We start from the raw sequence: 26,743 nt of genomic DNA, 5'->3' as shown, positions 1-26,743 counted from the left end.
ATATTGTGATATCACCTACATGTGTATATGCTTATACTTTATTCATTATTTTCAAATAGAAATAATGAGGTTTTAGGCAATTGAAAGGTGTAATTGGCCTTAAAAACTAGTTTTGCTTAATTTTGGTTCAGATACACATACAACAAATTCGATTATGTAATGTTTTATTTTTAAATTCCGTTTAATTTATCAACGCTCCTATAAATATCGAAACTTGTTTACATGTATCACATGTGTTCAGTTCTATTGTGATGAAATGTGGTTTATTGGAATCAAGCGGGTGGACAAGCTGTCGTAGCGCATGATAACGCCAGATAACAGTGGGAGATTATCGACTGCCCGATTGATTTCACGTGATATAAATCGCACCGATTTCCCGATACTTTGTTTTGGCCTGAATGCGAGTTTCCAATCTTTGGTTATTTATTGATAATTGCTTGAATGTAGCTGGCGATAATAACTCCGTCTTTTCACCCCTACGCATGCAAACACTCGCAATCTAAACTCCGCCTTTTCACCCGAACGCATGCGCAGAATCCCTTTTTAGCCCCAACACTCACAAATGATCCGTTTTCACCCCCCCCCCCACAAAAGAAGAAAAACCTAAAAATCTCCGAGATTCGATTCTTAGAGATTAATCACTGAAAAAACCAGATCGTTAGAGATTATTCCCCAAAAATATTCATCCTTTAGCAGCCGCTTATTTGCGGAAAAAATCTTAACATCGCTGTTATATATATTTATAAAGTATATGCTTTATTGCAAACGAATTAATTCATCAGCATATGTATTACAAGTAAGAAATAAAATTCTAACAAAAACGAACAATTTGTGTCAAAGAAAATACTATACACATTTTTATTGAAAAAAGGACACCACATATTGCATTTCGTTGAAAACAACAATGGAGTATAGGAAAAATGGACGAGTAATGTTTTATTCATGCAATCTAAAATTCTGCGCCACTTTTAAGACTGAAAAGAGTTAGACACTCGAAAGTTGCTTTTTGGGGGTATTTTGCACTTTTTATATAATCAGTTGCTACTTCTTATTGACGTGTATATAAGGTTAATGATGTTAAGTAATTGTATCGACTTGTATGTAGTTCATAATAACTAATAAATCAAAGCCACATAATGACCGACATCAGTTATCGATCGGTCTCGAACATAGCTAGTAAGCCTTTCAAAAGATGAACGTTTTCCTTGTTATGGATTTGAAGTTTTGGTTGGATTATACATGTATTTGTTGTTAGTCGCTTTCCGTTGTATCACTCTGGATAAGAAGAAAATGTATTGCTTAAATAAATCTTTGGTAAAATGATCGCGATTTTGAACTTCTTTCAATATTGTCGCGCGCACATGTGCATCGATAATACAATTGTCACATGTCAGAGAAAATGATTAATATAAAGAAGTGAAACTCCAGCTGCTGGAGCAGTATTGAATTCTCATTATACACAATTTGTTGCTCCTTTATTAAAGGCAAGGCAAGTGACCAATTGCCAAAACAGTACAAAACAGCACAATACAAAACAACATACATAAGACATACATGAATAAAGCTGTGGTCACCGCCTTGGGACGGTCAATGCAAAGCATTGGGGGTTTAAACCGGTTTTAGAGCGCTCAACTTCACACTTGGCCCAGCAATATTCATGATACATTTAAGCATCATTTATGTGAAACATATCGATATGCAAAATAAAATGTATACATTTGGTATGGTTGTGTAGTGTTGTTTTAAATCTGTGTTTAAAGCCATTGATCTGGAAGTTGTATTGTTAGTGAAAATAGAATTTAGAAATATCTAATTATTTATCATCATACTAAATTTTTATCAGTATCATTTGTGTGGAACATCGCAATATGCAAACAACTTGTGTTTCATAGTTATAGTGCGTTTGACATAGTTTACTTACCACCACGATTGGAATGGTACTTGTATACAGGTAACCAAAGTATTTGTACAGAATGTTTATTTTAATGACATGTTAATCATAAAATAATAATATCGCAAATAGTAATTTATTAAATGCAATTATTGAAGAAGGATTTCACTGCAAGTTTTAGTCTAACTTAAACTCTCAAGTCTGTTTGGTGGGTAGAGCCAATAGTTGGTGTCTTCAGGGTATAGCAGGCTCAATTGGCCAAGGATTATTAGGAACAGTCCTAATAACAGGGTCGATTTGGCTCTAGACTTATTCGGTCCTACATCAACAAGGCTTATGCTGCCCTATCTTTTAATATACATATTCTCAAAAAAAGATTGTGAGAAATCTTACTCAGTGCCAGTGGGGATCAAACCGGAACCTTCTTACAGCTTAATGGACACCGTATCCAATATACCAGCACATCCTTTTATTTTCAATAAATATAATATTTGATGATTCTGTCATATTTTCTATGTTATTTATTTGCTAAAAGAATGTGATTCTCCTTTTTCCGCTACTGTCCTCTGCATACAACATGGAATATGTGCATGTGTATCCAACCAAATCAATAAATGTCTCTTGATAAACGTAATTACTGTAATCACAGTAATATTTTGGACGAAGCATCAAGTGTATTTAAACACCTTTAAAATATAAATGGAAGCTGCAAATTTACTCAACTCCTGTTAATGAATTGTTTGCAACAAAAACTGTGTGTTTCTACCCAGTGATTTTAATGCTATTTGAGTTGGAATGAGTTTTTTTTTATATCCAATTGCTTATTTTAAAATAAATAAAAAAATGTTTCCATGTATGCTATGTTTACACGTATTAAAATCCATTTAATTATTTACTACTAGTTTATTCTTTTCAAGTTACATTTATTGATAGTTTTTTTAACCTTTTCATAAGTTAGAAGATGATTATGTTACCTTACATTTCAGGTTGATGTCCACTTAATCATGCTTTGATACTGGAAGAATAGTCAAAATGCCAGCACGAAAGAAGTCAAGAATTGGGTATAAGAGGAAATACTCCAATCCTGTTCAAAAGAAATTCCCAGTGTTTAAGATTGAAGGTATGTCTAACATTTTCTATGTTCTGTATTTACTATATATCAAGGGTTTAGTGCAATACTTAAGTAATTTGTTCTCTTTTTGGAAGTTGATATATCATATAAACTTCTTATATCAGCGCTTAGCATTACTGCATAAGCCCAACACCAATATCTTTCCATACACCAGCAAAATAGTTTGGTGGCATACAAGTGAATCGCAATAAAAACTATAAAAACCCATATTAAGATAAAATTGAACATGTGGTCAGATCCACAGGCTGTCGGCGTGGAACCAAGCCCCCCCCCCCTTTAACAACCCCCCAACTCCCCACCACTTGATACTTCAAGATGTTTTTATTGCTAAATATTTATATATTTTAATTGTTTCGTTTAAAAAAAGCCTTGTGTCTCTTTTAGTTAATTTGAGCCCCTTATAAGCGTCCCTTTTAGAAAATGCAACATCTCGGGCGATAATTAGAAACAATACGGTCACCAATTTACCAATTTACACATTGATTGATGATGATACTGTTTTAAGTATACCTTTAATGTGTATGTTTTACTTTCTTACAGATGCAGCAGAATCGGATGCATTCTTTGCAAAGCCATTGGACTTCTTCTTGTCCGATGCGGAGGACATTAATAGCTCAACTGTTGTCATTCCTGAGGCAGGACCTGTTGAAGATATCGATAGTGATGGCTTTTCTGCAAATGAATTTATTGTTTGTTTGGATAGACCATACAAATACTCGCCAGATGTTGTATTGGAAGACTTCATATTTAGTACACTGAGAGATAGCTGTGAACAGGCTTTAAAAATGGACAAGAACTTTAAATATATGACTTACTCTTCAAATTTGAAATATGTAGAACTGTATGACAGTGATGTGCACTGGGAAATGCCTAGAGTTAAGACATGTATAAGTGCAAATAAAGACTTGACAATTAAAATCATGGTGCTTGGCAAGTCTTTACCAGACAGTCACACAATTTATAAAAGAATTGGAAGCTCATGCTATTCTATCAAGTCTATTCAAAAAGTGTTTGACATTATCAGTAAATATTATATTTGTGAAGGAAACACTGAAACAGAGCTTCAGGATCTCATTCCAGTTGGATCTTTTATGGATATACCTGATGGATACAAGTATCAAGGTTAACGTGACTCTTTCTACATCCAGTCAAGTATAAGATGAACGAGATGTGACTTTTTTGTATAAAGAAAAGGTAGTCGCTGTTGTAATTGTCACACTTACAATCGAACACTTCGCAAAGTTTTGAATCGTAAAAAAGTACCCCTAATGTTTCTACACCCAAGAAGGATTGGACTTAATTTAAAACATCTAACAACAATTTAACAAAACATCAAACACTACATATTAAATTAAACAGCTGAAAGAAATTACCTCCCAATTGCAATTGGAAAATGCTCGTTTAATACGTGAAATTACTAACAAAGTAAGAAATGAAGGTGTCTGCTTGTCGGAAAGAGAAAGTAAAGACTTGTCTGAACTGATGCCAATTTGTGAATGGGATGTAAAGAGAGTCATCCGGATGTTTCTTCATATCAGCGTTTGTTCTGGGAAGAACAATTCAAGTATTCACAACTAAACGACAATCGGGGCATGCGCTGGCACCCATCAATTGTAAAATGGTGCATTTATTCGAAAAGTAAAAGTTCCACGACACATGACACTTTGAGGAATTCCGGCTTTGTAAAACTACCCTCTGATCGCACACTGCTCATTTTGCAACTAACGGGGTAACTTCCGACCATTTACTTTGCATATTATGGGAAGCAGTTGAGGTATGCGAAGTGGATGTTGGTCTAAAAGTGTTCTTTATGACAAATGATGGGGCATCACCAAACAAGCGTTTTATTCATCTTCATGGAGACAGAAATGGAACTGTATACAAAAGCAACAATGCATTTTCTAATGAACTGAGAGATATATTCTTCATCAGTGATGTACCCCACCTCATTAAAACTACCCGAAATAGCTTTTTGAATTCCTATTCTCATCGCAATAGTCGAAAAATGTGGAAAGACGGTCATGATATATCATGGATGCACATTGTTTACCTTTTTAAAAACCATTGTTGTGGCCTATACAGACTTTGTCCAAAACTGACACAAGAACACATCAATTTGACTTCATTTGGTGCAATGAAAGTGAAACTAGCCACTCAAGTCCTTTCATCTACTGTTGCCCATGCTTTAGAGCTGAAGTATGATGATCGTGTGACAGAAACTGTCAAATTCATTAGACACATGGATAGATTTTTTGATTGTCTGAATACCAGGCATCTTGGTGAAGCCATTCAGGCTCGAAATGACAATATGAGAGCATTCAGAGATGTGAATGACAGAAGATTACAATGATTTTAAACAAGAATTCCTATGATACTTTACAGAATGGAAAAGAAGTGTGGAAAAAAGACGGGGCACATTTTCTAAAGGCCAGATAAATGGAATTATGCTCAGATACCAAACATTAGACGGATTTAACATCACCGTTAATTCCGTGATAGATTGTGTGAAGTTTTGCCTTAACCATGGAATGGCATTTGTTTTGACCGAAAAATTCAACCAAGCCTCAATCGAACAACACTTTGGAATCCATCGAGCTAGTTTGGGCAGCAATACGAATCCACGGTTGTATGACTGTAACAATTCAATGGTTAAAATCCGCACTGCAGGTAGCCAAGCAATAGCACCTTTTCGTGGAAATACAAAGCGAATAATAGAACTTGCTCCATTAGATGACTCGCCACTACGGAAAAGAGTTAAACGTATGGAAAAATTTGAAAAATAAGGCCAACCAAATCACTTGTAACAGCACTTTTTATAGCAACCGCACAATTAGTCCAAATATCCTAAGATCGTGTTTGCAACTAGATAGAAATGAAATTATACTTATAAAGTGTGTAAATTGTTTCAAGCTTACATGTAGGTATGCCAAAATGTCTTTATCAGTGAATCTTAATATATTTGTGAACACTTATTTACATAATGTATGTCAGTAAATATAATTCAATACATATAATATTTATGTTAAAATTTACATTTAAGAGTTCTTTACTCATCTGATGGTGTGCAGCTTTAAGAACAGTATAATTAAATTTTGATTTAACCAATATTATTCAGAACTTGTTGTTTCATTCTGGATATCATAAATTAGGATTTTCAAGTCTTGTCTAAATTCCTTCTATTGATCATTGTTTTGTCATGAAGCACTTTTCTCAATGATTTGGTAGCATCTTTTTTGTCCCCGATGAGTTGTTTACGTTTAAGTTTTGCCACTGCAGGACCACGAACATTCAAAAATATTGTAATACATCGTTCAATAACATGTTGGGATATTTTATCATTTAGAAGTTTTTCCAACTAGAACTTGACCATATGATCTTCCGTGATAATTTTTTAGCATTAATGAAGGAGTCCTTGCTGATTTCACAATCATTCACATTTCTTCTGAGACATATTTCACATCCCTGCATGAATAAGAAGAAATCATCACTCGGGACTACAAGTCCACCACGACTAATGGTTGTTGTCCAACATGAATCTTTATATATGAACGTCTTTTCTGAGTTATTACAGTTTTTTTTATAAGACTTCTAATGGCTTCTGTGTCTCTTGCATGGGTCTTCTTCTTCAACTAGTACAATACATATCCACTAATATGAAGAATCACAGACTGTTCAGTATCATTCAAAGGTGTTGTAATGCCTTTTGTATTAGGTATTTTGTACATAGAAGCCCTATTTTCTATTAGATCTGTTAGTAACTGACGGTGTAAAACTGCAATGAACTGTCTAGTAGGCATTGATCCAACAGCAACTTCAAATATTTTTGATATTTTATCTATCGAATCCTCCTGATACATGATTTCATGGAATTTTTGTAAGAGTGATTCACTAGTACTACTTTCACTTGAAGCTGCCGAGTTGCAAACCTCATGATACATTGGTTTAAGATGACTAGCTAGTTGACTAAGAACATCTTTATTTTCTTGAATTTTTGTGACGATATCTATTATATTTCGTCCATTGACTGAACGTTCCATGTTTCGAAACTTTTTTTTATTGACATTCTCCAAAGATTGAGAGAAGACACATGAGAATGTGTTTGACAACTGTGTACTGTCAAGATTGAAAGGTTCAGCTCTGTCTGTGCTAGTGTTCCCTTTTCGATATGCAGATACTGAAATGTAATAAACATTTGTATATAAATTTGTAAATAGGGGAAACGAAGAACGGAACTGAGATGTATCTCTCTGTAACCAATATATAATGTGAATATTAATGAGATATGTATATTTTTGAAAATGCTTCAGGCTACATTGTATTCTGGAGTGAAAAAAGTTTTGTATTGTGACAAACTGTATTTCAACTTGACTTGTATAAAGTTTCAGAATAAGAAGTATTATTCATCTTTTTGCACAATAGTTAATGTGTGTATACATATGTGTACATATGTATTGGTATATACTGAGAGATATATGGAGATAATACATTTAGACTTTATAAATATCTTCCTAAATCGTATGTGAGTATTTAATATTCGCTTAGGGAACACATCCCTATGATCTTATAATGCGTGTGCGTAAAGGGTTGTCCCAGATTAGCCTTGCAGTCTGCACAGGCTAGTCAGGGACAACACTTTTCGCCTATATTGGATTTTTACTAAGAAAAGACTTCATAAAAGCGGAAAGTGTCATCCCTGACTAGCCTGTGCGGACTGTTTTGTATTTATTAGTAGATATAGTATACAATAATAATATTTCTGTTTTAAAAAAAAAAATATAGGTACATGATATTTTAACGTTTGTAATATTAATTGTAATAATAAAACTTTGTTGGAAATTACGTGGTCATGAAGTATTAACTACCATGTGACACTCTTACGAAAATAGTTTTATTTCGTGCATATTTAAATTGATCTTTGCTTGAAATGATGTATTTTATATTTACTTTAAACGCATTGTATAATAATTTGTACATGTATTTTAGTGTCTGTTCATATTGTTAATGTTTTTGCAATATTCGATAGATATTGCATTGATGTACAATTTTAAGATGGACATTAAATTGATGTAAAGTATTTGCTCTTTAATATTCTTTATTAGTCTCAATACCACCAGGAAACTTGGTTATTTTCAGTACTGGTAAAAAGTGACATAGAAAAAGGCTTAAACTGCATGTATTATAAAAAGAACATGGCATATACATATGCCAGACAGTATAGCAGTTATTTAATCTTGACTTGTAATAAAACATAAGAAATTTCAGATGGAAGTTGTGACTTGGTAATTACATAATGTATGCCTCTTGAATTATGACTCCAGTACTGGTTGACTCCAGGAAGCAGACTAACTTTAATATGATACGAGCACTAAACCATTAGAACAATTGTTTTTGGTATGGTCTTACCATTTATATTCTGCTTCCCATGCTTTGTGCGAAGATGGCCACGCATCCCAAAAATTGAGGCTTAAGACCTGTCACATTCATCAAATTGATACAATTTCTTCTTAGGTGTCTTTGCATCATTTATCTCTGTATTCCTACTAGACTTGGTAGATTTAGATTTGGTTCAGGTTCTACTTCAAAGTCACCATCACTAAAATAGTATTCACTTTCTGTAAAATCACGTAATACCTCTTCAAGATTCTCAATATCTGAGAAATTAACAAAATCATCTTTAAATTATGTTTAAGGTTACATTTAGAAGATAATTGTTATTGTTTGAACTTTAATTGCAATACCGAAAAATGAAAACGGCGTGAAAACAATCAATGTAGGAACAATTTAAAGGACGCATGCTAATTATCATGATTAAACCAATTTATAAATTTGTGGCATAGATCTTTTGTGATTGTACTTGTTTGTCAAATAAAGGGGCTTATCAAAGGTCGATATGTGAAAACTTGTGTTTGATGTGTGACAAATTTCTTTTGAGAATATTCCTGTACTGATAGAATAATGGAGGCTAAAGACTTTTATTACAATAGACGCACGTGTAGTTTTTGTACACTTTAATATAATTAATATTTTAAACATTTTAATTGATATTGTTATTATATAAATAATTTATATAAATAAACGTCGATTTGTGAATATTATTAGAAACTGATGGGAAATCACAGAATGCAATATCTGACGCGGTCGAAAACACACTTCATTAATATTTAATTAAAAATGGTAATAATTTGATGATCTTAAATGGAAGATCGCGTCTCGCAGCCGCTTTATTCGACCGCGGCTGCTAGTAAAAGTTTGGGTTTTAACTCAGCGCAATAACTCGAATAGTTCAAATAAACTATTGAAAATAACACACCAAAAAACGTCAATCTTTAAGCTTTCTTATGAATGTTATTTGTTAACATTTCTGACTTAAAATGACAAAGCAATAAAAAAAATTACAGTGAAGGTGACGATATTTTTTACCCGAAACTCAGCCGCAGTTGGAAGACCAAAGTAATTACTTTGTGTTTAACTCGTCATATCTTTTTAATTTGTTATGCATTGACATATAAATTAGATATTTAGAAAGAGCATTATTTCAGCTTTCTAAAATGGGTAACATTTTAAATATTGAATAATTAATGACGTGACAATCGGGATTTAAATTACCGAGGTCAAATATTATCTGGGTCAACACCATTAAGCTATTATATATATACGCGTTATCGATAAAATCAATAATTATCGGCTGCTCTGACTGGATTATCAGTCACGACAGCATCTTTTCGCCGTTATTGGGTTTATGCAGGGAGTTGCGGATACCGTTAATACACATACCTGTTTACACACACATTTTGATAAAAAAAGGTCAAGCGCATTGGCTTAAATAAGTGCCATAGGTTTAGGCAACTCGACCCAGAGTCTTTGGATAGTATTTAGAGAGAATTGCCATCGCTTTCTTGGTCTTATGATCCCCTCTACGACATTTTCATTGCTTCTATGGATACATCCCAGAATCTCAAAACATGAAAGGTTGCCGAGAAATCCTGACGCAAACCCTGTCAGACATGTCACTAGACTAGAAAACATCAAAATATATATACGAACAATCACGATCGTTTTCGTATTTTTTCCCCAATATTAACCCCAACGATTAGTAGTTGGGAAAAGAACCTATACACGTATATTTGTATTGATTTTACAGGTGTGTCTGTTTTCCAACAACAGTTAAGGTATATATTTTTACCAATATTACAAGTGGACATCAATCATTGTTGCAAAACATAATAATGTCTAAATATTTCGCCATTTATCATGTTTTGTTGAATAAGTTTTACATTTTACGACAACAAGTAAATATAAAACAATTACGTTAAGCAATATCACACATATCGAACATGTCTTAATAGTCTGGAATGTACCTATTTAGAATTTTTAGAATGCTGATAAACCATTCATAGATTGTAACAAAAATGGCACTTCTAAATGTTTTATAACGATCCGGGCTATACCGGGAAAGGTATTTTATTGAAATTTGTGGAAAAATTTGAAATCGAAAGTTCATTTTCTTATGAATTGTTATAACATAAAAGTTAACAATCGTGATACTTCGGCTATCTCCGGACTCTGGATCAGCAGACGCTTTATTCCAGAAGCCAATTTATTTAAGATAGATTGCACTAACAGTTTAAAGGGTTAAAGTGCATTTTAAGTGTGTTTTAAGTATATTTTCAAATGCATTTATACATTCTTTTGCAAAAGAAGTCGAAAAAAAAAGAAACAAAATACTCAAGTGTAAAATTCATACCAGTGCCTATTTAGTAGTAGAAGGCTTTATATGGTCTACTTGTGGTAGAAATAATGCATTTTGTATAATACACTAATTAAACAATATAACTTCCAATACAGTTCAATACAATCAGAGACGAAGATGTTATCTACGTCTCTGATAAAAACGTTCAATTAGATACCGTAAATCCATCTTTAAAAATAACAATTGCGTAATTGAATAAAGGTGGAAAATTAAATGATGTGGATAATAGGTCAAAATGCAACACAAATAAACGTTGACCTTGCTCTTAATATCAAAGTTTCGATAAAAAAGTTTGGCGCTAGTTCAACACGCGTCGTATACAGCTATGGCGTACTATTTGGGTCGAAAGTAAACAAGTCCTACTAGGTAAAAAGAGAAATGTACTTCGACGTATTTATTGAACAGTATTATTATTATTATTTTTATTATAAACCTATTTTATGCTTTTTAACAAAATACAGGTTGTATCAATCGTTGAAATAAAAAATCCCGTATTACGCTACTCGCTGTTTCCAATTCCGTATTACCATACTAGCTCGACTACTTCGACCCATTTAATGACGTCACACTACACGCACCGAAAATACAAATATTTTATATTACGAAATATATTACGTAGCACATCGTGTGACTTCATTTCTGTGACAAAACACAATAGTTTTATCTAAACTCTTTAAGGACATGTCGGACGTGGTGTTTTTTAGCAGTAAACTATGTGTTAAAAACGTATTTTGGAGTGTGTGTTTAGTATGCATAAATGTCAATTTCGATAGCAATACAATAAAATAGTGTGGTTCAAACTAAGTTTCGATAAAGACATGGAAGATAGAAGTGGAAGTGCATATCGTTTTAACGTTTTTGTTATAAACATCGGATTAAATTTGTCAACTTAATTGTTATAAAAATTGGATTAACGATGGCATTAAGGTAAGCGTGTCGGAAACCTGTGTTTTCCCTGTTCGAATATTTACACGTTAATTTACATAAACTGTATTCATACGCGTCTTAAATAAACTATGGCGTACCGTTTTAGTCATTGTTTTGTCAGTTTTGTTAAAGTAAAAAATACATTTGTTAACTGTTTTCGTTAGTTGTTGTATATAATAAAAGGAATATTACGCTAGTCAATTGTTCCAAGAGTTTCTCTCGTGGCTTGTGCTTTTTCGCATCACACTCGAGGCTCCGCCTCTCGTGCGATACGTCAATACGTCATCACACAAGCCACTCGAGTGATACAAACTCTTGGAACAATTGACTAGCGTAATATTCCGTATATACCAAATTATGCGATAACGACCGCTAATTCATATATATTGTGCGTATTTATTGACCAGTCGTGGCAGAATTAATCTCTGACTTATGCAAATAATAGTTATCACAAAAAACGACCAAACCTGGGAGGTTATTATACATTTTTAATCCCGTAATCGTTTGGTAACTGTTTGGTTACCGTTGGGAATTTCCTATACAGTAATGCGCTGGACCATGAAACTCCGCCCCGCATGGTCAATATATACCCACAATATGCTTGATAATTTTAATTAAAAAAAATGTAACATTGAATCTTCTTCAAATTGGTATATAATCTATAACAATGCAATAGAGCCTCTATAACGCTCAAAATCAACGAACATTTCGTCAAGTATTTCGTAAAATAATGTTAACACCTAAACAATCAGTATTCTTTATAGCAATAGCAACAATTTCAACGCTAGATGTGGCAATGATTTCATAGATTTTTGTAGATACAAAATGCTCGTTTTGTATTTATTTGTGACACAATTCCATTTCAATTTCCCGCGATTACATGTATATCTATTCATACGACACACGAAAACTAAAAATGGTTTATGTTAGTGTTCATGTGTCGTATGAATAGATATCTTTGAGGGAAATGACAATAGAATTAAATATGCAAAACTATAATAAAAACAAGCATTTTGTATCTACAAACATCTATTTTACCAGGCGGCATATGTCGTTGAAATTTCGGCAATTGCCATATGGAACACTGATTTTTAATTTTTTTACTTTATTTTACGAAATATTGTTCGAAATGTTCGTTGATTTTTAGTAGTAATGGGGCTTTAATACTTGAAATTTGTTTTGTTTTTCAATTGTGATATTTTTTATTCATTTTGTCCTCAATTAAAAAAGATATTTTAAACATTTATTATGAATAAATCTGAAGTAAAAGCGGCTCAAGAGACGAGTGTTTTGATTGGCTGTTCAGAAAATATGTACGTCAAAGTACAAACATATACAACGCATCGGAATTCTATGAGGGAATATCCTTTGATATTCCCTTTTTTCGTTGCAAAATGAAGAAAAACAGGTGTTTTTTTCTCACTTTTATTGCACACAAATTTAACCTTGAATCAAAATGCATGAACAGAAATTATCAAACTTGTATATTTCCTAAAAAAGTGCGTAAATTTACGAACATTTTTAATGCAAAAAGAACACATTTGACATCAACTAAGAAATTATTCGTAAATTTACGAACATTTCAAGGGAGAAAAATCAGTAGTTTTTTTCATTGCTTGTCACCATGTGGCATAAATTTATGAACTTCTTTTTTTTAAAGAAATATATGATTAACAAAACCATTATTCGTAAATTTACGCACTATTAAAAATGTTCAGAAATACTGAATTCATAGATTCTTACCAAAACCAGACTTTTAACAAAACCATACTTCGTAAATTTACGCACTATTTAACATTTTCATTGGTAAATTCATAAATAAAACCATACTTCGTAAATTTACGCACTATTAAAAATTTTCAGACATAATTGGTAAATTAATATTCTTAGCAATACCATACTTCGTAAATTTACGAACTAGAAAAACTTTTCAGAAATACTTCATCAATTCATATATTCTCAACCAAATCTTACTTTGTAAATTTACGCACTATTAACAATTTTCCGAAATATGAGGTCAATTCATATTTTCTTAACAAAACCATACTTCGTAAATTTACGCACTATTATATATTTTCAGAAATACTTTGTAAATTCATAGATTCTTAACCAAAAAATACTTCGTAAATTTACGCACTATTAAAAAAAACAGTCATAGATTCTTAACAAAACCATACTTCGTAAATTTACGCACTATTAAAAACTTTCAGAAATACTTGGTAAATTCATAGATTCTGAACAAAAACATACTTCGTAAATTTACGCACTATTAAAAACTTTCAGAAATACTTGATGAATTCATAGATTCATAACAAAACATACTTCGTAAATTTACGCACTATTAAGACTTTTAGAAATACTTGGTGAATTCATAGATTCTTAACAAAACATACTTCGTAAATTTACGCACTATTAAAAAATTTCAGTATTTGGTGAATTCATAGATTCTTAACAAAAACATACTTCGTAAATTTAAGCACTATTTAACCTTTTCAGAAATACTTGTTAAATTCATATTCTTCTACATAAAACCATACTTCGTAAATTTACGCACTATTAAAACTTTTCAGACATAATTGGTAAATTCATATTCTTAATAATACCATACTTCGTAAATTTACGAACTAGTAAAACTTTTCAGAAATACTTTGTCAATTCATATATCCTTAACAAAACCATACTTCGTAAATTTACGCACTACTATTTTTTTCAGAATTACTTCATCAATTCATATATTCTCAGGAAAATCTTACTTCGTAAATTTACGCACTATTAACAATTTTCAGAAATACCAGGTCAATTCATATATTCTTAACAAAACCATACTTCGTAAATTTACGCACTATTATATTTTTTCAGAAATACCCCGTACTTTGTCAATTCATTTATTCTCAACAAAATCATATTTCGTAAATTTATGCTGCATTAAAAATTTTCAGAAATACAAAGTCATGTACTTGGTCAGTTCATATATTCTTAACATACGTCGTACATTTACACACTATTATATATTTTCAATAATACTCTGTACTTGGCAAATTCATAGCAAAACCAGACTTCCTTAATTTACGCATTATTAATTAATTTCAGAAATACTTGTTTAATTCATAGATTCTTAACATAACCATACTTCGTAAATTTACGCACTATAATTTTTTTTCAGAAATACTTGATAAATTCATAGATGTCATCATTTTTGGTATTTATATGAACATTTTCAGGGAAAAGGTCTTTTTTTTGCATTAACTATCAACATTTTTGATATTTCGTATTAATACGAACTATTATTAACTGTTATCTTTGTTCGTATTAAAACGAACATTTTCACAAACAAAGTCATTTTTTGCATTAAAAATCAACATTTTTGATACTTGTTTCAATACAGCTTTTATAAATTGTCATCATTTTAAATATTCATACAAACATTTCCGGGGATAAAAAGTCAGTTTTGTCACTAAATATAGTCAGTCGCGAGAGAGCCTAGTCTTTTTTAAGGAGAAATTTGCTCAGATTTTCTCCCATATTAGTGTCAGATACTATTGGATTGTTTGTGGATTTCTTGATGAATTCTTGAACTAGATTGTCAGGTTTTACAACAGGCAAAGTTTGCAATTTGAATTTAATGTCTGGTGCAACATGACTTTCTGACCCATCAGAGCCTTCGACATCATGCTCTTGTAGTACCTTTACTTCTGCAGCGTCGGCTTCAAAAGCTTTTTGCTGTGAAAGAACTTGAAGATTCGCTTCTGATTCTGCCTTTTGTTTCAAAAGAGCTGCTTCTTGTTGAGTATATTTCAGTTTTATCTTGGCAGATTCGGCTTCTGCTTGTTTCAATGCGATGAGTTCACTCTTACGGCTAGAGGATCTCGAACTGTGTGTCTTCACACCACCATGGACAGAGTTTGGCTTCATGCTGGATATGACTTTTTTTAATATTGATTGTTTATTTTGGTAAATCTTTTCCAGCGCATGTAACTTTGCTTTTTCATGTAGCGACACGTCTGTAGTGAGAGCCGATAATTCTTTAAGACTTGCTTCACTTCACATTTTTTAAGTACACTTCAAATTCGTCTTTAACTTTTACGTAACTTTCATAGGTAATTGCTGTTCAATCAGGTTAATTTCACCAACATTACTCTCATAAGTTAAACTACTTACTATGCACAAACTTTCAGTCACTTTGCGCCATGAAGCAGAACAGCGCTTCCTAAAGTCATCAATTCTCTCTTCATAAAGAGCCCTTCCTTTTGCAGAAAACGGACGTACATGCCGTGTTGACATACAATAAACTTTCTTAAGCCGGTTGAAATACAGATGAGACTTTAGTGCGACCAATTTTGAACGTGGATTTAGTTCGATGTCCAGTACCAGTCATCTCCATCTGCTACTAGCAAAGTGTAGGTCAATTTACTTTTCTGTTCTGGAAACAGATAGCGGACCGATCGTGTCGAAAAAGAACACTGTATGTGGTGGTAGTTAGTATTAATTCTTAGATTCAACTCGATGTATGTGGTAAATTGCTGCAATAAAACAAAATAAAAGATGTTCAGTTGTGCTGTAAAGAACAATGAAAATGATGTATTGTAATAAAAAAATACTTTAAATGACTGAAAAAAGGTAAAACGTAAAGCCTATACCTAAGTTATAAACAATGACATAGTTACGAAAGCAAAGCTTTGGAAATTACCCTAACATATAGGACATATAGCCTCAACTGGGTCGAAAGGGTAGGTACGACGTAATTTGGGTACGAATAGCATTGTGGTGTTTATTTCGGTTAGCTCTTCAGTGGGTTTCTTCTACAATTACACAACTGCTAGCAATGACACTCTACTAGACTACTCACATGGTCGTCGACTGGAAACCTTGTCAGGATGGCATCATTCGTCCTCGGCAGTACACTCTTCGAGGGAAACGTTCGTCTGCTATCGTCTGCTGCACACCACTGATCCTCTGGTAATACTTACCGCGCGCACAGGCTAAACCTCCCGGGCAAGACACTAAGTCACACGCTAATACTTACAGGTCACAGGCTCACATACACAGGCTCATCTACACAGGCTAATACATACCGGCTCACACTTATGCTCCTGGAAATACTCACCTCAGGAAACACGTCTGCACACGTCCGCGGACACGGTAGCAAGAGAGCATGGTCATCCATTCAGGCATCTGCGTCCATCCCAGTGGCTCCACATCATGCAGCATGGTCCCGTCACATGAACGACGCAAGCCGGGTACCACTCTGCAGGGGGGCGTGGCACTGGCACTACACTCCCCTCACTTTTCTCTTTTTGGGACGACCCCATACTCACAAAGGAATCGTCCCACCGAATGTCATAGTCAGTCCGCCACAGACGTCCCATCGCACCCGAGGTAGTATATTGACTATCTCTCGGACCCTAATGCCCCTTTCGTAAGCAAGGAGGGCGCCTTCGCCATGCAACGTACTCTAAAGCCACTGCGCCCAAGCCGTCCCATGCACCCCAAGGAAGTATATTGACTATCTCTAGGACCCCAATGCCCCTTTCGTAATCAAGGAGGGCGCCTTTGCCATGCGATGTACGCCTAGACGCAGCGACTTAGCGGAACTATGACAGTGCCCAGACTCCCCAAAGTCGGGACAACCTAATTGTTTCAAAACTACAGGCATGCCACAACGTGCGCAGAATGGGGGCCTCAACCCTAGATAGACCACAACTTATTTAACCCATTGGCCGGTTTTCGCAGAATATTTTAATATGCATGCGTACCCCAATTAAAGTGTAATACCCTCCATAAAATGACAGCGATCCCTGGTCTGAAATAAAATGTAAAAAGAATGCTAACATTTAAGTATTGCTTTATATTGCCGTACACAGTCTCATGCTGAGAGATTAATGGGCTCGCCCAGCCAGTCCGTCCACAAAGCTTTAGCCATGGACAGCTTTCAGCTGCAAACAGCTTCAGCACTGAAATTGTCCATTATAAATGCATGGATAGACAGCAAAACACGCTACAGAAAAGAAACACTGACATAATGTACTGGAAACTGGAGGATGAAGGGTTACGCCCAGTTATGTCAATCGCCATAGTGGTGGCTGTAAATAACAACATAAATTATTACAAATATTTAAATAATAATAACACCACAGGGAGTGATATGCAACAGTTTCCCACGGTTCCTGACATGCAATAGTTCCCCACAATTCATGACATGCAACAATTTACCTCTTCTAACGGCATAATATACAATGATGACATGTCCCTGAGTGGTTGTTCAGAGAAATATAAATAAAAGTGGGCTGAAAGAGCTCACAGCTGGATCTGATAAGAGTATTCTAAATGCCTCGCCCTGCCGCCAACTACCCCCCCCCCCAGTATTCAGCGAGGCGACGTGTACCCATTACGACATCAGGCGTATTACGCTCGCGTGAAAACACACCGTCAGTACAAGTACGAAATAACCTTGAGAATGTCAATGCTTGCATTTCTACTATTTAACAACAACACTTCAACAATTATCATGTTTTTTCTATATATTTACGGGTGGCAATACCAACCCAAACATCTTCCCCCCCCCCCCACTCAGGGAAACATGAATAGAAAAATAAAAAAGGTATCAGTTTCCGGGTGTCATGACAGTGAAATCAACCCTGCGTTGTCACGGAGACCAAGAGTAACCAGTCTAATAATGTATATTCAAATTTACTAAATAATAACCAAACAATGGACTGGTGGGCGAGGCCAATAAGGGACTAATCAACATAATTTTTTGACACATAACAAGTTTACACTTCACTGACACTAAATGGAGCGAAACACAACTAAAATAAAACAAGAAAAACAGAGGTACCCACCCCCACCCTTTAAATAGATAATAACTTCAGGCCCCCACGCTCGCTTACACACTTAACTAATTTCCACCGCTGGGACCGCTCCCAACGGCGAGAACTTGAGGGTCGCCACCCTACAGAGCCACGCCTGAAAGGTCCCCGTGGGTCTATGCCGACAGGTCTCTTGGGCAACCCTGTAAAGACTGTGCCGACAGGGTTCCCGTAGCTAGACGATTCTTCTGACGTGTTCCGAAAACTGGACAACTCCTGCGGGACTATGCCGACAGGTCTCTTGGGCAACCCTGTAAGGACTATGCCGACAGGGTTCCCGTAGCTAGACGATTCTTCTGACGTGCTCCGAAAACTGGGCAACTCCTGCGGGACTATGCCGGCAAGTCTCTTGGGCAACTCTGTAAGGACTATGCCGACAGAGTTCCCGTAGCTAGACGATTCTTCTGACGTGTTCCGAAAACTGGACAACTCCTGCGGGACTATGCCGGCAGGTCTCTTGGGCAACTCTGTAAGGACTATGCCGACAGAGTTCCCGTAGCTAGACGATTCTTCTGACATGTTCCGAAAACTGGACAACTCCTGCGGGACTATGCCGGCAGGTCTCTTGGGCAACTCTGTAAGGACTATGCCGACAGAGTTCCCGTAGCTAGACGATTCTTCTGACGTGTTCCGAAAAATGGACAACTCCTGCGGGACTATGCCGGCAGGTCTCTTGGGCAACTCTGTAAGGACTATGCCGACAGAGTTCCCGTAGCTAGACGACTCTTCTAGGGCTGCGTTGCCCACACTGGACACCTCCTGCGGGACTATGCCGGCAGGTCTCTTGGGCAACTCTGTAAGGACTATGCCGACAGAGTCCCCGTAGCTAGACGACTCTTCTAGGGCTGCGATCGGGACGATCTCGCTAGTGTCCATCTCGACAACCTCCTGTTCCGCCCTGTCTTCGTCGTCCATATGTGCCGCCCAACTTGGGTTAGATCGAGGGCCCAACCCATCCACATCATTTAGAAGCAGAATCTCATCCACCTCAAAGCCAGTGTCCAAACTGAAAGGAAATGGGAACGTGAATACTCCGCAACACCGATGGCGAAGCCAAGCATAACAAAAAATAAAAATAAAATAAACAAATCTGGAAGATCCCTGCTGGACTGGATACGGCTTGCAACTGTTTTCTCCCTCCGCTGTAGCTTCACCGTCACCGACGCCGCCAGACTCACCGTTGCCCCTTACAGTGCTCATGTCGGTGCACACCCCAATGTGACGGACAACTTCGCAAACTGTAGATAGCTGCAACGGAACCGCATCATCGATGCCTTCGGTGAACTCGTCTTCTCTGCCGCCGACGCCGCCAGTCTTACAGTTGCCTCCTTCAGTGCTCTCGTCGGTGCACACCCCAATGTGACGGACAACTTCTTGAACGGTCGGCAGCTTGATGTTACTAGTGGAGACTCGGTAACCGCACGCACTGTTCCAGCGGACTTCCGATGTTACGCCATAACCGGAAGCCCTTTTCCGACAGTCTGCCGCGGTGACACCACAACTGGACGCTTTCTCCCGGCTGTCTTCCGCGGTGACGCCAGCCGGATCTGCATGTCCGGCGGTCGGGGTGGCCCTATCTCCAGACTGGAACGCCACCCGCTGCACGCGAAACGTACCGACATAACTTTAACCCCCATGGTCCCGCTCAGTGCTCTCATCGGTGACCATCTGTGGATCCCGGACGATTTCTGAAGCTGTCGGCAACGCAAACGGAACTGCGTCATGCACGGGGTCGGTATGCTGTAGGCTTCCCCCCTCGAGGCTCAAAACCTGCCCATCAAAAATAATAGTGGCCTCTGCCATATTGACGATGGCCCTGCCCGGATTCATCAAAATGTCAAAACCAAGTAGCATATCGACATCTGTCGGGGCTACATACAAATGCTGCTGATACCAGTAGTTACCAATCTTTAACTTAACTGGGCCTACGACAAAATCCTGCATGGAGGCATCTTTTCCTGTCATAAACAGCTTCACATCACGCTGCTTGGGAGGTGGCTGCTTCATGGCCTTATAGACCCGATCTGAAATGAGGCTGACCTCCGCTGTCGAATCAATCACTGCATCAACCATTACGTCACCAACCTGAACCTTCAAACAAAACTGCGCAGCTGAACCCAACTGGTTGACGCGACCTACTTTCGGTCTACTCTGCTGCTCAGCCGCCTCGGTAACTGACATCGGTATCGACTCATCATTGTTGGCGACGGACCCGGCGCCCACACGACAACCACTACGGAAATGTTCCAAATCACCAAACAAGCACGATATGTCCCGCCTCGCCATCCCGGGATACTCGCCCCAATTTGAACCATACCTGCCTCGCTTCGATCCCTCGGGCGGACATTTGAATTTTGGTATCCACTACGGTACCCGTTGTTTCGCCAGTTACCGGCGCTCCCTTGGTAAGCATTTGGGCCTGATCCCCTTTCGTAGGCATGTTGGTTCCGATGCCCACGTGGACCGCCGCCACCCGTGCCCTCGTGACACCTAACGTGGCGTTGCTTGTTGAACCCCCGGTTCTGGCTGCCATCTTCATTGGAACCTTCGGCCGCATACTCGCCATACAATCCCTCGTCTTCATCGGAACGGAACACCTGAACCGGTTGTCTGACGCGAGAATCATCGTCCTGGCCCCCACGAGAGTCCGATAATTGCCCCACAGAACCCAGCAGCCGATCGACCACCTGGGTCAATTTGTCGACCGCCAACCCGATTACCGTATCTGGAGAGGGTGCTCTTCTCACCTCATGAACACACCTCGACTCTTCTCGCTCACTCTCTTGGCTATCCCTCGGAGCCGCTGCGCAAGCCAACTGAACATGGCTATATATCTTCATCATGTTCATCGCATCTCCCATCAATGTGGGTAACTGCAGGCTTACATGCTTGCCGGCCTCCTTGTCAAGCAAACCGTGACAAATCTTCGTCACTGCCTGCTCAGTGGCGTACGCATAGGGCAGATCACGAAATGCCGTTGTTGCCAGCGTCAGCACCCGATCGGACCAATCGTCCAGGGACTCGCCTACTTCTTGTTGGTCAATCTTGAAACGACCCTGCGCGGTTGCTGGGAGCTCCCTGGCACCAAAGCGCTCCTGAAGCCGCTGCATAAGCTCGGCGTAAGCTAACGTCTCCCTTCCTTCGGTCAGTAATGCATAAAAGTCCACCGCCTTACCAGTTAAACACCAACAAAGACAATCACTGCATTCTTCGTCAGACCAATCTTGCATCCTTGCGTAGCGCTCAAACTTCCTCTTAAACAACAACCAATTGCTGCACCCATCAAATAGCAGGCTCTTTGGCAGCTTGGTCAAAACATCCCGATCACACTGGGTCGGGGGGTTTATTGGGACTGGATGGCCTATCTGAACGGGGATACTGTTGGGTAGCGCCACGGTTGGGTTGTTTGATGCAATTGTATTACCTAATATGGGTAAATTGCTGGCTGCTATAAGATTACCTACCACTGGTAGGGTGCTTTGCACGGGAACACTATTCACAACTGTTGGGTTATTAAGCATTGAGAAGCCACTTACAACAGGTTGGTTGTTAAGCAGTGAGACGCCACTTGCAACAGGTTGGTTGCTAGGCATGGTGAAATGGGTTGGACAAGGACGCTTTATAGGAGCAGGAGGGCTTCTTGGGGCCCGAAAGTGTCCCAAATATTCTGCGGACGTCTCCCTAATTTGTGCTGGCACGTTGTAATCTGCCCTACCAGCCCTCATCTTGGGCAAACCTAACGACTGGGGCGGGGCGGGGACGCTTGATGGGACATCAGACAGTATCGGCATGCCTGTCACCACCACAGGATCTGGCTGAAACAACAGACGCTTGGGGAACAAAGGCTTTGCAAACTGGGGAAGGAAATCGCTCCATATCCCCGGGAACTCCTCCCATCGAGTTATCTCCGCCTCTAAATCTGATATCTGAGAGGCTAGCTCTGCCTTCATCTGGTCCTGGTTTAGGTATGGCGTGCTTTCAAACATTGGCTCTGGGGCCCTGGACCTACGTAAGGGCTCCCAATCAATGTAGTCGTCATCGGTTCTGCTAGCCTGGGACGCCGCTGCAAGCATTGGATTTTCTGTATAATCCAGCTGATCTAACTCCCTAACACTTAGGGGCCGCCTAATCAGGACCTCCAAGGTGTCCAGGTCCAAGTTACCTGATTCCTGTCGAAGTTGGACAATGATCCGCGCCAATTTGTGCCCTATTCCGGAGATCAACATCAACGTTTGTGGGGGGTCGAAATTTACACGTACAAGACCCGGATACTTATTTGGGCTACTCATTTCTAATGCAGCACAGTACACACAAAAAAATGAAGAAACACAGCACGCACAATAAAAAATACGTCTATTAATTTATTTCAAAATTCAATGAAACAATTAAATATTAATTGCAATAAAACAATTATTAAACCATATCCATAACACCAATCCAAAACAAAACACTACCCAACACGCGCTGGTCTAGCTATGCTACAGACGGACTTGCTCATAAACCCCGATTTCTCGTACTCTGTTTACATTTTGAACAGCGACGCAAACATTGTAAACATTCAGGTCAGCTAGTGCACTTAAACTACTCCGCACCAATGATCACGCGACCTCGAATGCAGACAAGGTAAATTCCCAGCAGTCAGACCACGTGGTCACCTTGCAACACGCCTAAAAATAGACGGCTGGCGCGTTACACATGTCTAGCATAGACCACTTTACGGTACAATTGGATTGGAAAAAATATACAAACTAAATTCGATTCGTGGTTCAATTTAAACACAGGATGCCGACTTTTGCAAAGAATGAGCCTAACCGTTAAAACACGACTGCACTAATCCCCACTTCTAGACACCATTGTGGTGTTTATTTCGGTTAGCTCTTCAGAGGGTTTCTTCTACAACTACACAACCGCTAGCAATGACACTCAACTAGACTACTCACATGATCGTCGACTGGAAACCTTGTCAGGATGGCATCAATCGTCCTCGGCAGTACACTCTTCGAGGGAAACGTTCGTCTGCTATCGTCTGCTGCACACCACTGATCCTCTAGGAATACTTACCGCGCGCAAAGGCTAAACCTCCCGGGCAAGACACTAAGTCACACGCTAATACTTACAGGTCACAGGCTCACATACACAGGCTCATCTACACAGGCTAATACATACCGGCTCACACTTATGCTCCTGGAAATACTCACCTCAGGAAACACGTCTGCACACGTCCGCGGACACGGTAGCAAGAGAGCATGGTCATCCCATCAGGCATCTGCGTCCATCCCATTGGCTCCACATCATGCAGCATGGTCCCGTCACATGAACGACGCAAGCCGGGTACCACTCTGCAAAGGGGCGTGGCACTGGCACTATAGCATTTACTGAAAAAACCTGAATGAATGAATGTACCTCATAAATAATTACTGCCTTAACAAAATACAAGTTATATAGCATTGATAACATGTGGAAACTTACACCATGCGGGGCTATTAACCGGTATAAACGTCTTAAGAAAATGCCGAAATAGCAATATCGGCAAACGCCTCGATTTAAAATTCGTAGGTGAACAAACACTGATTTATCCAAGGGAGGTAAGCAGCGCAATATTATACAGTTACATATGATCGATATAGCCAGCACACAGGTTTTGTTAAAAATGTATACAAATTGCTAGAATAATTAGTTTGTTTCTCATTGATTGTGTTTTGTTGTTTGACAATACATTTTTAAAAGAATAAAAAACAAAACAAAGAAATGACATAGAAAAACAAATTTTGCTTTCGTGTTCGCTGGGTCGTCTGCACTGAGGAAGGTATAGCGTCCATGACCTTAATTTATAGAAGACATAATTGTAAATATCTTTGAGGAAATGATTTTTCAGTGCGCAAATATTATGATTATGCATTAAATAAGTGCAAGACATATATTGAAGTATAAAGAATAGGCAATAAATATATATTGCTCCATTTTTTCTATCTATAATGAATAGGCAATAAATTGTGCTCGATTTATTTCTATTTAAACAGGGGCGTAGATAATGGGGGGGCAGGGGGCGGCCGCCCCCCCCCCAATATTTCGGCTAGTCATCGTTATATAAATAAACGTAAAATCCCCCAAAAATCGCCGCCCCAAAACCAGTATTTTTGTAATCACGCGCCGTTAGTACAAAAGCCATGTGTCCCCTCTCCGTCTGCTCTGAGGTTGCCAATAGTGATGTGTCATTATCCCTTGTTAGGTGTCATAAACTAGGGGCCGGGGTAAATGTCATTGCGTTAATTGTTTTATTTTCTTTTCCGTGATTGCACTGTCGGTGTTTTGATTAGAGACAGGCGATTCTTTTAATTTTAATTGATCGCTTTAATTCAAAGGTAACTGCCATTTAAAACAATTTTGAGTAAATATACGCGTGAAAAACGGTAATTAGTTTGAAAATATGTTTGTTCTCTATGTACATCAGTTATTATTTGATTAGACATCATTGAAACGATATCATATATGTAATTGTTTAATGTTCAAAATGAGTATTCCTAATCAGCCTCCAAATTTTGCGTTTCCTAAGCGTACATTCGGGAAGAAAAAGCCAGAACAGCGTTCATTCCAATCTTGTTGGTTTGATTCCTTCACATGGCTCCACTACGATAAGGTATGTATATAAGTATTAAATTTTAATTTGCGATCGTTCTTATCTTTTATAAACCTAACGTTGATCTAAATACAAACGAAATTTTGAAAAAAAGACACAACATACAAAAAATACTCGTATTGTAAAAATTTTTTTGCTTAATAATGTTTCTTATTATTATCATTAATATTTAACACAAAATTTATTCTATTCTTTTCAGAGCCGGGACCTTGCGTTCTGCCATCTCTGCATGGCGGCCAAGAAGTTGGGCAAGATCGGCAACACGAAGGTGGACGGCAGCTTCATCATTGACGGCTTCTTCAACTGGAAAGCGGGTACCGAGAAGTTCCGGAAGCACGACGAAAGCGAGTGCCACAAGGAGGCGGTCGAGCGACTGGTGACGCTTCCCGCCACGACGCGTGACGTGGGAGAGATGCTGTCAGCGGGGCACGCTAAGGAGAAGGCCGACAAACGGAAGCAGCTGCTGCAAATCCTACGCAGCATACGGTTCCTCGCATGCTCGAAATGTGGATACATTATTCACTTATAATGTCATATTGTATTGGTTGTTGTGTATTTTCATGTGGACGAATGTCAAACGAACCTCTTTATGTTCCCAGTACAGAGACTGGACCGCCCCCCCCCCCCCAATGTTGGGAGGTTATCTACGCCCCTGATTTATAATGAATTGGCAATAAATAATGCTCTATTTTTTATCTATAATGAATTGGCAATAAAAAGTGCTTGTCTTTTTTATATATAGTGAATTGGAAATAAATCGTTCTAAACATTTTTCTGTTACAATGGATTGGCAATAAAGAGTACTCAATGTATTTTCTTTCTCAAATAAAGTGTACAGAAATCGGGACTAAATAATGAGTTGACAACATATAGGGTTAGGGCTTTCACTGAATAAACCAATTTATTATTTATTCGTTAAATGAATTGTTAAAAAATGCCAATGAATTAGATTTCTCTGATTTATTACCAATTTATTGACAATTTTGGTACAATTTGCTTAAGATTTTGTTTGTTTGGGATAGTGTTTATTTCTCTCAAGTTACAATTCTCAACTCGTTTTTTTGTTTGAGTACAATTGCAAAAACACAACAACTCAGCTTTGTTCAAATAATCAAGTATGATATAAACATTACTGTGTCCGATTATTTTAACAATTACGTTCCCAATTATATGAAAAATCCAAATTTATATAACGCGACGCTGTAAACTTATTTCCATTTTTAGTAAAATATATTTGTTATTAATTATTATTTAATTGACAAATATTAAAGGCCACTAATAAAAAAACAGTTATCAAAGGCAAATTAACATATTAAAAATAACAGTGACCAAATAACAACATGAACTCACCACAGAAAGATTAAACAACGATATTTATTCGCTAGTTTATCAAGAACAGAACAGAGCAGAATATTTATTTGACTTAAGCATAACAAGCTTATCGTTAATTGTTCTGTTCAGTTTATCAAGAACACTGTTTGTGTGGTATTCGTGAATTAATTAAAGCGCATGAAATTGTAACGTAGCGGTTTAGCACAAA

At 37.6% G+C, this 26,743-nt stretch overlaps 2 protein-coding genes across 2 annotated transcripts in view; one reads left to right on the top strand and one right to left on the bottom strand.

Moving 5' to 3' along the window:
• The window catches only part of LOC127872340 (myosin-4-like), a 360,094-nt gene that overhangs the window by 250,116 nt on the left and 83,235 nt on the right, over positions 1–26,743 (top strand). The gene's annotated exons all lie outside the window — the stretch shown is intronic.
• LOC127874781 (uncharacterized) lies at positions 15,409–19,766 on the bottom strand. The gene is made up of 2 exons (XM_052419398.1): positions 16,547–19,766; positions 15,409–16,220 (listed from the first exon to the last, which is right to left on the bottom strand). Exon 1 carries the CDS (start codon positions 19,764–19,766, stop codon positions 18,549–18,551), a length of 1,218 nt encoding a protein of 405 aa, XP_052275358.1. The 3' UTR covers positions 15,409–16,220; positions 16,547–18,548.

This window comes from Dreissena polymorpha, chromosome 3 (assembly GCF_020536995.1).
Source record: "Dreissena polymorpha isolate Duluth1 chromosome 3, UMN_Dpol_1.0, whole genome shotgun sequence".
Taxonomy (NCBI): domain Eukaryota; kingdom Metazoa; phylum Mollusca; class Bivalvia; order Myida; family Dreissenidae; genus Dreissena; species Dreissena polymorpha.
This window is presented reverse-complemented; position numbering and strand designations above follow the sequence as displayed.